Source organism: Rhipicephalus sanguineus, chromosome 5 (assembly GCF_013339695.2).
Source record: "Rhipicephalus sanguineus isolate Rsan-2018 chromosome 5, BIME_Rsan_1.4, whole genome shotgun sequence".
In the NCBI taxonomy this organism is placed as follows: Eukaryota; Metazoa; Arthropoda; class Arachnida; order Ixodida; family Ixodidae; genus Rhipicephalus; species Rhipicephalus sanguineus.
Window position 1 is genome coordinate 197753100 of NC_051180.1, and position 16982 is coordinate 197770081.

General features: G+C 50.1%; 1 protein-coding gene across 1 annotated transcript in view; it reads right to left on the minus strand.

The window, feature by feature from the left end:
• The window catches only part of LOC119395174 (nucleolar and coiled-body phosphoprotein 1), a 675420-nt gene that overhangs the window by 32099 nt on the left and 626339 nt on the right, over positions 1–16982 (minus strand). Inside the window, exon 17 of the mRNA XM_049416108.1 lies at positions 14508–14623. Within this exon, the coding sequence (XP_049272065.1) occupies positions 14508–14623 (116 nt within the window). The remainder of the gene's footprint in view (positions 1–14507; positions 14624–16982) is intronic.

Consider the following 16982-nt stretch of genomic DNA (forward strand, 5'->3'; position numbering starts at 1 on the left):
AGACCCTGCGGACTGCCAACCTGTGTCCGAGCTCGCCCAGCACGCTGAGAGATGCCGAAAACTAGCCCGATCTTTCACCTATGGTGAACAGTGTCGCCAAAAACAGCGCCATGACTCCAAGCCACCTCCGGACCCTTTTCCTATCGTTTCCCTCGTGTGGCTTTGGATGCCTCCATTTGCTGCTCCCGGCCTTTCATCTAAGCTCCTTCCAAAGTACCACAGACCCTACCGCGTGGTTGCGCAAACCTCCCCTGTCAATTATGTGGTCGAACCCGTTACGCCATCTTCCGATCTCCGTCGTCGCGGGTGAGAGACAGGCCACATTGACCGCCTCAAGGCATATTATGATCCTCTAACCTCTATCTAGGTGGCCAGGATGGCTGCCTCTCCGTACCGGGGGTGATTGTGAGCAAGACGATCGGCAAGCACGAAGGCCCATCGCTATCGGCAGGCGCACACCGACAATTCGCACTCTGGCTTCGCCCTGCGTGCTGCTGCTACGATCGTCGTTCTCGTAGAATCCCCAATAAACCCCCCGTAACAGTACAGTACGAAGAGGAAGTACTCGGCGCAAAGGCAGCATCATCGAGTGTGCAGCGGAGGCTCGAGCTAGCGAACTGTTCTCGGCGCAGTGCGCGACCAGCGACCAGCTACACGCTCAATAAATCGCCTTTATATTTGGTGGAGCCGTGCTGTGTAACGTTCCCTCTACCGTCCCCCTACCATCCTGGATCTCCGTTCTCGGCGGCTACCTTCTGCTATGCCGGACGCCAACCAGCAGACGCCTCCATCGCCACCTGCCACCTGTCCTGGCACTGTTCCGCAGCGAGAGCCTCCAACCTTCAGCGGAACAGACGACAACGACGTTGAAGATTGGCTGTCGACTTACGAACGGGTGAGCGCTCTAAACAAATGGACGGACGCGGACACGTTAACACGCGTGTCGTTGTATCTCGCGGGCGTGGCCCGTCTTTGGTTCAAGAACCACGAGCGAGACGTCAGCACATGGCCGCTGTTCAAAATGTCAATCACGGCAGTCTTCGACCGACCCGCCGTCCGAAAACTCTGAGCCGAGCAGCGTTTGCGCACACGCGCAGAAGAGACAGGTGAAACGTTCACCAGCTATATCGAAGACGTTGTCGACCTGTGCAGACGCGTGAACGCTGCCATGACGGAAACTGAAAAAATCAAGCACATAATCGAAGGGATTGATGATGACGCTTTTCAGATGCTGCTGGCGAAGAACCCGATCACAGTCAACGACGTTATAAGCTTGTGCCAGAGCTATGATGAATTGCGGAAGCAGCGAGCTCTGACAAGACGTCCTCCCGCACACGATTTGGCATCACTGTCGAGTCTGACCAACGGCCACGACAACGCGTCGCTGATGGCCGAAATCAAAGTCTTTGTCCGCGAAGAAGTCGCGCGACAGTTCTCTCTGGTGCCCTTCACTCTGGAACCTACCACAACAGTACCATCGCCCCCCCCCCCCCCGTGGCGTCATTCAAGGAGAGGTCGCTGAGGCGCTGCCAGCTGCCCGCGAGCAAAACCTTGTGGCTGCTCCACTCACATACGCTGCGGTTGCTGCCATGCCCACTCGCAAAGCACCTGCACCACCATTCCAGCATCCTCTGAACTACCACCCACCTCCTGTTCACTGGGCCAGTACAGCCGCCGCCAACCCGTGGCGCACGCTCGACAATCGTCCGATATGTTTCGCATGTAGATGCCCCGCACACGCCGCAAGGTACTGCTGCCGCCGGGTTCAAGCCACTGATGACAACCCCCGAGAGCCCTACTTCCCATTTGACTCAAACGCGCATTACGCTCCCTCCGCGCCAGCGCAAGCTCGCTACCAGGCTGATCGCCGCCCCAGAATGGAACATCGCTCGCCCTCTCCTCGCCGCCGCTCGCTTTCTCCTATGCGTCGACGGCCCGCACCTACCGACGAGGGAAACTGGACGACGCAGTTCACGAGGCAAGAACTGCGCAAGTTTCGGTTTGCCCAAGTCCTCGTTGTTGTCCTGCCAATGTTATTGATGTATTTGTCGAAGATGTCGCTACAGTCGCTCTTGTAGATACTGGTGCTGCTGTTTCTGTCATCGAATTCGTAAAGTCACGACGCCTCTCTCCGGACTGTCGCTTCGTACAGCCAGCGCTCGGCCCATTCAACCGACCGCAGTCTGTTCAGCCCGTGTGACCATTCAGGACGTTCTGTACACGATAGTGTTCATCGTTCGTCCGTCGTGCTCCCATGCCATTATCTTAGCATGGCACTTTCTGTCGCGTCACAACGCCGTAATCGACTGTGCTCGGGCTGAAGTTGAATTATGCTTACTCGATGACCCAGCCTCCGTCGACCCTCAATCTTCCGCTAAACTTGTCGTCCATGTCGACATCTACATCCCGCCGTGCTCTTCGGCATTCGTACCAGTCTCGTGCAGCGCCATATCCGACGGGACGGTCTTCTTCACGCTATCCCGCATCTTCGTTACCCGACGAGACCTTCCGTTGCCTTTTGCTGCTCTTGACCTTGTCGAAGGTTTCACCACGATGCCCATTTATAATCATCACTCACCACCGCTGTCCTTGTTTTGCCACGAATGCCTTGGCCACGTCGAGACGGTCAACTCCTCACGAATCATTTCCGTCCCCGATGAGGTGTCTTCTACGGCCGTCTGTGAACTGGGTGCCCTCTCCGCGCCTAACCCAGCATTTACTGATATATTTCGACCATTCATCGCCGAAGATTTGACACCTTCGCAGCGATCACAGCTTCTCACCATCCTTCAGCACTACCGCCCTACTTTCGACGTTGCACAAACATCTCTAGGTCGTGCCGTAACAGTCGAGCACCACATCGACACTGGTTCTCACTCACCGCTGCGGCAACGTCCATATCGCGTATCCGCTACGGAACGCCGCGTCATTGCCGACCATGTCGATAACATGCTCCGCCGAGGCGTCATTCGACCTCCACAGAGCCCATGGGCGTCTCCGGTAGTACTCGTCAGGAAGAAAGACGGTTCTATCCGCTTTTGTGTCGATTTCCGGCGATTGAACAAGATCACGCTGAAGGATGTCTATCCACTACCGCGCATTGACCATGCTCTGGACTGTTTACAGGGTGCCGAATTATTTTGCTCGTTAGATTTGCGGTCAGGCTACTGGCAGGTGCCGATGGCGGAGGCCGATCGCCCAAAAACCGCTTTTGTTATGCCAGACGGCAGGGCTGGGCAAAGATACTTTGAAATTGTATCGCGATAGGATACAAGATACTTGGGCAAGAAGTATTTGTGATACAGATACAAGATACTGTGGTAATATTTGTATCCGATACGATACTTTGTAATTGTATCTTAAGATACTTCGATACATTCGCAAATTTGCTATTATAGATCAATACGGGGCAATTAAATTTAACCTTGATGATTTTCTTACAATGCCACCTCTGCAAATAGGTTGTGTGGTCAGGTGGACAGAAAATGAGATGGGAATTATCGCTGTCAGCCGCCCAGCTTACATGCAACGACGGACTTTTTATTTGCTGCAATGAGCAGGCATGTTTGTATGGAAAATTTAGAGGCAGTCGCTCTTCTACACAGATCAAGGTGAGTACATGGGTGCTCCGACATATCCAAAGTTCAAATTGTGGTTCGAATGGCTACGCATGCTATACAACGAGGATTGGAGCAAGGTTTCTAAGTTATGTGACGCGCAGTGATTCTTTCATATCGCCAGCTGGTAATAAAAGGGTCATCTTTGCATAAACGCCGCACGAAACTTCCGCGGCACTTTGGGGCGTTGCTTTGCGCCAGTCTGTATACTGTCTTGCGTGCGTAATCGTGCGAACCGCAGTTAAACTTCGCGGCTGGATATCTAGGGGCACGGACATGCTAGAAGAATTCTGCCAAGTGGAACTGAGTGAAAACACACTCTAACTTTTCAATACAAACGTGCCCACTTACAGCAGCCACTAAAAAGTTCATTGAGTAATCTTAGACAATTGGGCGGCTGTCGGCGATAATTATGATCCCACTTTGTGTCCCCCTAGACACGTAACTTTTGCGGAAAGGTAATCTTCACGTGCCTACCCGTGGTGAATTTTAGGAAAACCATAAAGCTTAATTCTGATCACCATCTATATCGTTGCATCAATTGTATGTGCACAAAATATTTGCATTGAAAATTTCTTAACTGCGACCAACTTTGTTTCATTTGAAAGAAATGTCTATTGGTATCTCAAAAGTTCTGTATTTCTTGCTCAAAGTATAATAGTTTCATTCCGAAACAACTTATTGGGGCTGTTTTAGGATCTTAACGTGACATCTGTTTATACACTGCGCTGTCAGTGGTTTTTGCTTGTCGCTTTCATAACTCATGGGAGCCGCTGCTGTGCTTGCCGACCAGCTAGGGGGCTGCCATATAATTATAAGCACTTCAATAGGAAGCCTCCACACGATGGCGCAAATACCGATGTGCTGTACCTTGTCCGTAAACGCATTACCGTATTCGCTGTACCGGATCACCGGACAGGGGCATAGCAGCCAGGGCTGTTAACGACATACTAACGTGCAGTCTTTTAGCATTCATTCGTCTATTACACAGCATGTGCTGAGCTAGAAACGTTGCAGACGCGTTGTATAGTTGCACAAAGAATCACAGGACACCACCGCTATTCACACTCTTGCCACTTGAAGCTCCCATCACTTGATGATTAATGTTGTATATTTGGTTTTGGTTTCACGATCACTGCCGCTGGTGGCACCAGTGTCGCCTAGGTATATAAGCATGCGTACGTTTGAATAAAGGGATTTTGTTATTGTGTTGGTTACTCGATCACTTCTTGAGTGGCGTCACACGCCGCCACTACACTGGCGACGAGGGTGGAACACTCGGCCGTGAGACTCTCGTGTATGAGACTTCGGTACTGTGAGACACTTTGCGACTGTTGCATGCAACTTCGTGAGCTTTCTGATACGTGCTCTTTTCCTTCTGTGGAAGATTCGCTGCGTGACCAGTTCGTTGCGGGTGTATCATCTCTGAGCTTGCGTGAGCGGTTTCTTCTGGAAGGGTCCTCTCCCTCGTTTGCTCGAGCTGTAGTCATGGCAACGCAGTTTGAGCAGGTAACAAACGATCTCCAGGAATTTACGCCTGCAAATGTTGAGCGCATAACTGCTCGGGGGAATACGCCAACGCATTCGCCCCATTCAGACGACAGCTCGAAGCCTTCACGCAACCACCAGACTCGTTGCTACCGCTGTGGTGCATCCCAGCACAATGCGGCCTCATCTCGCTGTCCTGCCAAAAACAAGCGTTGCCATCACTGTGGTATCACGGGTCACTTCCGGTCTGTTTGCAACAAACGATACGTCGCGCCTGTTCGTGAGGTAGAGAGCGACAATCCATCCAACGAGGAAGTTTTGAGCATTCTGGCTGTAACGACGTCCGCTCGCCTAGCGATCCACGTCACCGTGCTGATTGGTCGTACGGATATAACTTTCCTCGTAGATTCCGGATCATCCGTCTCTATTTTAACACATGCCCTTTTTAGGCAGCATTTTGAAGGACAAGCACTTTCTACTCCTAGAGTTAGGCTACTAGACTATTCAAAGAGGCCAATTACAGTTCTTGGTTGTTTCTTCGCAGACGTCACACATAAGGATTGCACAAAATGCCTTCTGTTCTATGTCGTGAAACAAGGCACTTCACTCTTGGGTGTAGACGCCATCAAGGCGCTCGGTCTCCAGATCGATGGCTCGACGCTGCGGTGCCTCGAAACGACAACGCTGCCTACTAATGTTGGAGAGGAACAGTCCTCTGACAAGAAAGAAGTGCAGCAACCCGTTCAGCTTCCAACAGAATTAGCTCAGGAGTATGGAACTATCTTTGATCCAGGGCTTGGCCTCGCGAAAGGGTTCGTTCACCGTGTCAAAACGCGATCCACAGTGCAACCTGTTGCATCAAAGCTCAGGCGCCTTCCGCTCTCACTGCGACCAGTCGTCTCGGAAGAACTACGCCGGCTGGAAGAAATGGATGTTATAGAGCGCGTGGAAGCATCAGAATGGGTGTCCCCTATTGTGGTAGTTAAAAAGAAAGAGGGAGGTATTCGTCTGTGCGTAGACCTTCGACAGGCAAACAAGGCCGTCGTAGCTGACAGTTTTCCCCTTCCTCATACAGAAGAGCTACTGCATAGTCTAGTGGGAGCAACACATTTTTCTAAGCTAGATCTCGCATCCGCTTACCACCAGGTCTTGCTTCATCCTGAGAGCCGCGATTTAACTGCATTTGTAACCCACGACGGCCTTTTTCGTTTTAAACGAGTGTGCTTTGGGCTGGCTTCCGCGCCCTCTGCATTTCAAAGTATGATGTCCAAAATTCTACAGGGATGCAGCGGCGTGCTTTTCTATATTGATGATATTATTGTCTTTGGGAAGAGCAGAAAAGAGCACATGGTAAACCTTGCCGCAGTACTTAGGCGCATTAAAGAGGCAGGACTCAAATTGAACAGGAAATGTGTATTCGATACGCAGGAACTTGTGTTTTTGGGCCACAGGGTCACGGCAAATGGTATTGTCCCACTGAAGGAAAAGGTAGCTTCCATACAGGACACGCCAGCGCCTACTGACGCAGCCGGCCTCCGATCGTTTCTGGGACTGGTCGAATACTACGCGAGGTTCATTCCAAACTTTGCTGACATTGTTGAACCAATGCGTGTTCTTCTGAGAAAGGGCCAGTTATTTGAATGGTCTGGCGAGGTTGAGGCCAGTTTTAGAATGGTCAAAGATGCACTTGCGTCCAGCACCATTCTTCGAATGTTCGATGCCTCCCTTCCAGTAGTCGTTTCCACCGATGCTTCTGACTGCGGGCTTGGAGCAGTGCTACAACAGAGGGAGGGACAGGAACTACACACTGTCGCATTCGCGTCTAGAGCTCTGTCACCAGCAGAGAGGAAGTACTCGGTAGGAGAACGGGAAGCACTTGCGTGTGTGTGGGCGTGCGAGAGGTGGCACGTGTACCTGTGGGGACGTCATTTCACGCTGATGACTGATCACCAGGCCTTAGTGACGTTGCTGACAACGCAAGGGCCAGGGAGGCGTCCCTTGCGGGTGGCACGATGGGCAGAGCGCCTGTTGCGGTACAACTACACGGTAAAGTACCGAAAAGGGTCGAAAAATCAAGTAGCAGATGCACTGTCACGTCTCCCCGCGGCATCTCCGCAAGAAGAGCCCTTGTTAGACGAAGTGGTATCAGTGGTCCAAATCCCTGCTTGTATTACCAGAGAGCAGTTTGAACAGGCCCAATCAAACGATAGAACGCTGCAACAAACCAAGGCCTGTATACAGTCGTCATGGCCCGCCCACAAATCATTGCCAGATGAACTGCGGCCGTTTTTCAAAATACGCGACGAACTTTCAGTTGTGGACAACTTGATCTTGCGGGACGAACGGCTTGTCGTTCCAACGTCACTTACATCTCAGGTAATTGCCGCGGCTCACGAGGCTCATCCTGGAGTAGTGCGAACGAAAGCGCGGCTGCGAGAGAAATATTGGTGGCCAGCGATGGACCGGGAAGTGGAGCTGTCGATCCAGAGGTGCAGCATATGCCAGACAGCAGACAAAAGCACCAAAGTGACGCCTGCACCATTGCAACCAGTCCCCTTTCCAGATCAGCCGTGGCTGAAGCTGGCCATTGATATTGTCGGCCCATTCGAAAGAGCGCCACACGATTGTAGATATGCAATCACGCTGGTCGATTACTATTCGAAGTGGCCCGAGGTGCACTTTTGCAGCGATACCACAACCCGCACAGTAACAAGCTTCTTGGTGTCTGTGTTCGCACGGGAAGGCTACCCGGAAGAAATTGTGTGCGATAATGGGCCTCAGTTTTCATCTCGTGAGTTCGAAGCGTTCCTGGAAGATCGTGGGATCCACTTGAGGCATTCGTCCGTATACTATCCGCAAGCAAACGGTCAAGTAGAACGGTTTAACAGGGTCCTTAAAAGCTTCGTTCAAGTGGCTACACTCGAGCAGCGTCCCTTACGGCAGGCGGTTACAGAATACTTGGGCGTTTACCGTTGCACACCGCACGCCACCACTGGAAGTGCCCCAGCCCTTCTCCTGCACAGACGGTTACCAAGAACTAGGCTGGATGTGATCGGCCACCCGTCTGCCGCATTCTCTGCTGACCCTGGTTCGGAGCTCCACCACCTACGTGAGCGGGTGAAGCAAAAGCAACAGTACAGCAAGCGATACACGGACGCTCGGAGGGCCGCAAGAGGAACCACAGTAGAGGTTGGCGACTTCGTCAGAGTGAAGAAACCCAAAATGGCCTTTAAAGGAGACCTGGAATTCAGTGGCCCCAGAAAAGTGATTAGCAAGAAAGGACCGTCTTCTTTCCGCCTTGATGACGGTAAAACGTGGAATGCTTCGAAGTTGTCAAAGGTGCCACGAGCTTCTGCTGCACTGCACACGTGGGGCGAAAGAAACGGTACAGCTGGCGAAAGCAGGGCTCCGCCTGTAAGTGAGGAACTTGTTCCGGAGGCGACTACCAGTCTCTCTTCGGCTGCTGCGGCCGCCGGTACTTCTACTACTGCGACAGAGCAGCCGTCCAGGCCACCCGTCACTTTCAGTGCGTCCGAACATAGTCTAGTCACCAGTGGTTCTCCTAAAGCATCGGAGCCGCCACGGAGGGTACAGCCACCAAGAAATAGACGTCCCCCAGACCGCTATGGCTACCAAGTGTAAGCGGCGATGTGGTGCTGTTGGGAGACTCCGCTTCGGTAACACTCGGCCGTGAGACTCTCGTGTATGAGACTTCGGTACTGTGAGACACTTTGCGACTGTTGCATGCAACTTCTTGCGATTGTTGTATATCTTGATAATGCCAATGAATTGTTTTCTCTTTGTTCTTCATTGTTGTGTAGAGCTAAGTGGATAACACAGACGTTGTTGTTAATGTACATAGAATTCTATGTGGTTACACTAACTTACTACATTACTAACACATGTAGCTGTTCTTGTAAGGAAGGGAATATGTTGTATATTTGGTTTTGGTTTCACGATCACTGCCGCTGGTGGCACCAGTGTCGCCTAGGTATATAAGCATGCGTACGTTTGAATAAAGGGATTTTGTTATTGTGTTGGTTACTCGATCACTTCTTGAGTGGCGTCACACGCCGCCACTACAATTAATAACAGCAAAAAAAAAAAAAGAAAATGAGAAGACCTAAAAAAGGAAAACAAATATATATCTAAGTAAAATAGAAATGGTGTTACCAAACTATCAGAGTGAATAAGAACAGAGACACGATACAGGCGGCACACCTACTAGCCATGACAATTAGGCATCAATTATCGTCAACTTAGCTGCCAAGGCTAGACAATAGAAAACTCATTGACTATGGAAAATATCATAACACAGCTCTTTAGGAAGCTTATGATAAAAAAGGGTGCATTTGGTATAACAATGCTTCTCGAATCTTCTTCCTAACCTTTTCAAGATGGTTTATAATGATTTTCTTAGTAACTGAAACTCAATTTCGCTATTTTACGATGTAGTGAGCAGAAGTTTTGTTACTGTACAGGCACCTCCGTTTCATTATATATCTGTCTTCAACATCGCCTTGACATATAAGTAAACTCGAGTAGAATGTAAATAATCAAACAGCAGCAGAAATGGCGCAGACAGTTAAAAGTAAGAATATAGCCAATAGCTCATTTCGACAGAACGTTACAAGACATATTGCTGTAAACAGACAGTGAAGAATAGAGAGACCTGAGTAATGTATGTCATTCAAAAGAAGGACAGTACAGCAAGTGTCATGGCACTGACAAAACTAAAAAGGAATAAAATCTGGAAAACAAAAGGTCAGCAGGGCGTAGACGTTCGCGCACTTGGTTTTGTCCGAGACGGCGCGAGCGCCACCATGTGACTGTGCTCCACCAATAGGGACGCGGAGACACCTTCGTCTGGTCTTGCTAGAAGACTCTGGCGGAAAGATCAGAGACTGTTACTGCGTTTAGTTTTATTCAGCTGTTTTAGCGGCAGCAGTATCACCATGAGAAACTGTCTTCAGCCAGCGTTTATTGTTTCGCACGGGTGTGTTGCGATGCAGTATCTTGTATCTTAAGATACACGATACATTATTGAATGTATCGGAAATACAGATACTGATACACGTCTTGCGAAACGTATCGCGATACAGATACAACATACCGAAAGAGTATGTAAGATAGTATCTAAGATACATGTATCTTCGATACTGCCCAGCACTGCCAGACGGATTGTATGAATTCACCGTCATGCCTTTCAGACTTTGTAACGCGTCTGCTACGTTCGAAAGAACGATGGACAACGTTCTGCGTGGTCTCAAATGGAAGATCTCCCTGTGGTACCTCCATAACACCTTGGTCTTCGCCCCTGACTTCGCAACACACTTTCGCCACCTTCAGCACGTCCTTACTTGCTTGACCAACGCCGGTTTGAAATTAAACCTTAAAAAATGTCGATTTGCCATGCGTCAACTCACCATTCTAGGCCACGTTGTATCCAAGGACGGCATTCTCCCGGATCCCGGGAAATTGCGCGCTGTCACTGCGTTTCCTAAACCTACTACAATCAAAGAGCTGCGCAGTTTCATAGGCTTATGCTCTTATTTCCGGCGATTCGTTCGAAACTTTGCGTCCGTTATATCACCTCACACACAACTCCTCGGCGACAGTAAAGATCTATCATCGTGGTCCCCTGCCTGCGACGAAGCATTCACCACCTTGCGACGGCTTCTCACGACGCCACCCATTCTTCGCCATTTTGACCCTCAAGCTCCAACTGAGCTCCATACCGATGCCAGCGGTGTAGGCCTGGGTGCTGTGCTCGCACAGCGTCAACCTGGCCACACAGAATACGTTGTGGCATACGCTAATCGCACACTTACCAAGGCAGAGACCAACTACAGCGTCACAGAAAAGGAGTGTTTGGCCATCGTATGGGCGCTTGGCAAGTTTCGCCCATATTTATATGGCCGTTCTTTTGACGTCGTGACCGACCACCATGCGCTGTGCTGGCTTTCGAAGTTAAAAGACCCTTCTGGCCGCCTTGCTCGCTGGGCGTTGAAAATTCAAGACTGACATACGCGTGGTTTATCGTCCGGGACGGAAGCATGCTGACGCTGACGCGCTTTCCTGTTCCCCTCTCTCCCTGACAGCCACTGCTGACTCCTCATGTGAGAGCACATTGTCATCTCTTGTCTTTGACAACATTGCTGTGGAGCAACGCAATCACCCGTGGACTGCTTCTCTTCTCGACCTTCTCTCCGACACCTCTAAAGTCGCAACATCGCGAACGCTCGGGCGCCAAGTTCCGCACTTTGCGATTCGCGACAAGCTCCTCTATCGACGCAATTATGCACTAGAAGGTCGCAAGTGGTTGCTCGTCGTCCCGCGAGCCTTGAGGTCGGAGATCTGTTCCTCTTTTCACGCTGACCCACAGTGTGGTCACGCAGGAGTCTTCAAGACGTACGAAAGACTGCGACACCGTTACTACTGGCGTGGCATGTATACCTTCGTCCACTCTTGCCGCGAATGTCAGCGCCGAAAATCTCCACCGCACGTCTCTGCCGGTGAACTACAGCCTCTGCCATGCCCTTCCCGACCTTTCGATCGGGTCGGTATAGATATTTATGGGCTGCTTCCATTGACTCCTACCGGCAACAGGTGGATAATAGTTGCAGTCGACCACTTAACACGCTATGCCGAGACTGCTGCTCTTCAAAGTGCTACAGCACAGGATGTCGCCACTTTCATACTGCGCCGTTTTGTGCTGCGTCATGGAGGTCCTCGAGAACTCCTCAGCGACCGTGGCCGTGCCTTCTTATCCGAGGTCGTTGAAAAACTGCTCGCTGAGTGTGCTATTGTACATCGCACATGCACCGCTTATCATCCACAAACAAATGGTACTGCAGAGCGCTTTAATAGAACTCTTGGTGACATGCTCGCTATGTACGTCACACCTGATGTCTAATTGGGACCTAGTTCTTCCATTCGTATCCTACGCCTACAATACCGCGACGCAAGCTACGAATGGTTTCTCCCCTTTTTACCTCCTTTACGGTCGTCACCCTTCACACACCATTGACACCATCCCTCCCTATCGACCGGACACGTCCGAGTGCCCGCCGATCTTGGACACCGCCAGACACGCAGAAGAGTGTCGCCCGCCGCTTTACCTCCGATGACCAGAACCGCCAAAAAGCAATCCACGATGCCCAGAACTCGACTCCCGTTTTTCTTCCAGGTGCCCTTGTGTGGCTGTGAGTGCCGCATCGCACACCAGGGCTCTCTTCCAAACTTCTTCCTAAGTACGATGGGCCATACCGCGTTTTAGAACAGACTTTTCCAGTGAACTACCTTATTGAGCCCCTCACGCCGCCGTCTGACGTGCGACGTCGTAACCGCGAGGTTGTACACGTTCAGAGACTCAAGCCGTATCATGGTTCTACGGTCCCTGCAGACGACCAGTCGCCAGGATGGCTCCTTTGTTTTTAGCGGGGCAATTGTAACGAAGAGAAAGTACTCTGGCGCAAAGGCAGCATCATCGAGTGTGCAGCAGAGGCTCGAGCTGGCGAACTGTTCTCGGCGCATTGCGCTACCAGCGACCAGCTACACACTCAATAAATCGCCTTTATAATATATATATATATATATATATATATATATATATATATATATATATATATATATATATATATATATATATATATATATATATATATATATATATATATATATATATATATATATATGAAGGCCACAAAGAAATATCATTCAGAAACACTTTCGGGACGCGCGGAGTCGAACGGGCGACCGCTCGCTTCGCAGCGCGCGGCGTTAAACGGCTGGGCCACGAAGAGTACGGTCTTTCAGTATGCTAACGGCGAGCTATTTATATACACTATTTACTTCAGCGTGCTTTCCTGCTCACCAGCTAGATAGCGGGAAGGGCACGAAGGGCGGGAGGGGCGCGCTTCAAAGGTCATCGCCCCGCTCGGAGCGTTGCGCGCGCCTCCGTGCATTTCGCCCTAAAGGCGTGGTCCCTTGCGTGCGCGCTTATCTCGTGGAGGGAAGAGGGGGTGTTGTGTGTCTTGTGTTTTCACCGCGATGTCCGTGCTAAGTTACAGAGCGTACGAAGGCTGCTCGCTGAGCGGCCGCATTTGCGAAACGAGCACGCTGTTCAAACAGAAATAAGTAACAACTGTGACACGTGATAGTGCGCGCTCGTCCTGTGTGTTTTCTTTTCGTGCGTACTTTGTACTTGAGCGACGCGCGGGAAATTTCGAGCTGCTTTCCGTTATTCCTGACACACTACAATTTGTTGCTATCGCATTAATTGTTTCGCTGTTGCGGCGAAACTGTGACTTTTTTTTTTTATTTTCCTGTCTCCAGTCAGCGTGCGCTGCGAACAAGTTAGCTAGGGTTACGGAGCCGATGCACTGGATTATCGCGCTCATCGTTTCGGTTATCACGGGCCCTCGTATGTTGTTCGCAATAGCGTACGGTAATTCAAACGCCACTGTGAGATACCAAAGCAAGGAGCGCAATATTGCAAAAAGATACTCAATGAACTCACATGTATAGCAGTCAAGAAAACAGGACGACAATACTAAATCCGGGCATTAGATCACATCCACAAGACATTATAAGCAACCAGTGTGTAGTAAAACACCATTACGAAGTCGGGCCGCTTTCTTTTTACAGTTAAAACGCACGCGCTTGTATTGCGGCGCACCTTTCACACACGTGTCCATATCTTGCTTCTTCCGCAAAAACAGCGAAACCTGCCACTGCCAAAGGTTAGTAATGCCTGTGGCTAACATAGTGAAGCAGCACAGCGTTGCACAGGTTCCGCAAAAACACCGTGATTTCGATATCTGATCTGTGTTTATAATCGCAGCCGGAAATACAATAAAGATGTATTGTAACGCAATGTTATCATAGAAATTGGGCAGTCGCATCTCCTCGGCAACGAAGATTTTCATGAACACCTACCTCAGATCAGAAGCGCACGTCTCTAGGAAACAACAGTTCGGCTTTCCCAAGTACCTTACAGCTCGGGTGAGTTTCTAAGCGCGCATAACTCCGATATCGCGTTCTCGCCGACTTGTGGCAGCACAGTGGTGTCCGCTAACCATTCGGCGCGGGAAGTCGAAATAAACAACCGCATTTTCTTGGTTCGAAAGCTCCGCCAACGAATGCGGTTCAAGCCCACCGTGGCCTCTCCTTACGGAGGCGCTAGCAGACGATTACGCAACTACAATAATAAAAAAAAATGCCGGACGCGCCCACTGTTGCCGGAGCACCAAGTATTATGGCTATCCCAAATTTGTCGCCTAGATTCTGTTTTCTTCATCCATTGGGTGTCGTTCTGAGAATGCTCAGAAAGTGAAAACTGACTTGTGTGCGTCCAACAATAGTAGATTAACCAGGCGCCAAAGCATGAAGTAAACTAACCTTGGGAAGAACGATCTGTCTCCGAGAACTCGTTTGAGGAACTGCCGCGCACCATGTCCACCTGACCAAACGTGGAAGCTGTTCCTTCACTTTCGTCGCTTTCGTCACTGGACAACCTGCGGGGAGATAGAAAGATCCCTCCGTCACAGAAATCGGTATAACACGAAAGTTAAGCGTGTCTTCACAGGAGTTAGTTGACTGTTTATTGTACATTGATGTATGAGAGCTTGTACAATGTATATTGGTGTTTGGCTGCTATAGCACCGTTGAACGTGGATGCAACCACGTTGACGCCAAGTGACGCATATCTATCCCGACGACTAACGCCCATGATCTTGACTTAACCCTTGTTGTACCTGTAGTAGTTAACATACAACCGGACACAGAATAGCGTGAATTCCGCGCAAAGATGACATCAAAAAACGCGTAATGAGCACCGGTACTCAATATGCGTTGATTCAAGGCGTCGTCATCTGACGAGACAAATGCCCAGGTATGCGCTCCCGAGTAATAGTGTAACGAACGGCTGTACTCATGCATATACCACACGGCGTTTCAGGAACGCGAGAAGCAGAGCGCTTAGCTTGAGTAGTGAACGCTGGAAGGCGTCCTGCTAACCGCTGGCAGCTTCTCTCGCTGAACTAAATCACTCACTGCGTGACATTCGTCCGTCGACGTCAGCGCCTTTATGTGCCGCTTATTGCGGCAGTTTTGTTAGCCGGTGCTCTCACACTCGAAGCAATACGCGGCGTAGAAACGCCGTTGGTGCATGTGGAAGATGCACTACTCTGTCGACGAGGAGTCGTGATGCTTACATGAAGCGAAAGGCAAAGCATGTACTGCGTCGTCACCAAACTTATAATATAGCATTGAAAGCCCCCACTGGATGGATGGACAGATGCTATGAGCGTCCCCTTTATAACGGGATGAAACATACAGCGCGAGTAAACAACGGGGACACATGAAGGGAGCACACACAGCCTGTCTCCCCGTTGTTTACTCGCGCTGTATGTTTCATCATGCTTAACCAACGCGCCCAAGTTCGGTCCTTCATAACGGGGTGGTGGCAAGTATGCCACCAGGCTCGACAAAGAAAAGTTTTTTCCTTCTTTCCTTCTTTTTTTAATGTTCGCGTAATGCCTCTACTTCGATTATATCTATCTTACTACAGGAAAAAAACAAATTCTCAGCCCAGTTCTCTGCCCTTTACGGCAGAATGTCCTTATTTTTAGATGCGGAGCAGCTTTTGCTCGGGGCTGTGTCCGTTCCTTGCCGACCGTCCACTTTCTACCACCTAGCATAGCCATCTGTAACATACTGAGCGCGCGCTCGCGCCAAGTAGATGTCTTCCCCTTGTTCTTCGACCGCTTTGATGATAATACGTGCAGAGCACTTTAGAGGCCCGGGCTTCCGTATGCTGTCCTAGCTTGGCGTAACGCAGGCAAAACCATGTGTGCTGGCACGCGCTAGCGCGTTCGGGCCTGTGTAAGGGGCTGGGTAAGACGCTGTGGCCTCTCCCCCTTACACTCTCTCCGCAATCATGTGATGGCGTCGGGGAACGAGATTCTGCAGACGCGTGGTTCATTATTGCAGCATTCTTCTTTCCTTTTGCTGCCGAGGCTTTTAGGAGCTTGCTCGCCAAGCTTCTTATGCTCGCGCCTTGCCCGCCGGCCTGTACACTACTGCTCATTCTCTCTCCGGTGGTTTCAAGAATGATTACTAAATGACGCTCAAGGCGGCACACACCACGCTCGGCGCAAGTATATTCTAGTTCACTGTAGCGCAAGTACAGTGTTCTAGAAGTTTGCACTGCGCTCACTGAGCGGCGGAGCGTGACGCACTTCATGGCGCTGCCGATAGGCGGCGCGGCTCGCAGCATCACCTGAAACTTTCCGGCGGGTTCCAGGGCGCGGCTAGCGCGCGTTGCTGTTTTGCGCGCAAGAAAAGTCAAAGTTACGTTGCGCAACTCACGGAAGTTCTTTTGATGTAAATTTTCTGTGTGTTGTGAAATAAGTTACTGTCGTTGTGATTTACGGAGGGCGGGCGATGTTTTAAGCGGCTATTGCATAGATGAATGCTCAGCCGCTGCAATAATTAGGGTTTGTAGTTGGGGGCGCTAGTTTTTTTTTTTTTTGTCCTGCTGATCGATACGATTTTCAATGCCCTTTCGCCACTGTAGTGATCATAGCGACGCCACTCCCGCCTTTCGAGCCCCACTATGCCGAATATAAACAACGCCTAACTTTTTAATTTTTTTTTCGTATATATATATGAGCTGGTGTGTGTAACTAACTCACTTAATGTTTTTTTTTTCGCGAAACAATAATGGGCGGAATCACTCGGATTCGTAATAAATGTATCCGCAACGTACTCTTAAAAATTTTTTATTTGCAGACGTAGATCGTATAAGGTTACCAAAACTGCAGTTGGACTCGTATGCCCAATGAGAAAAAAAAACATTTATACATAGTTATT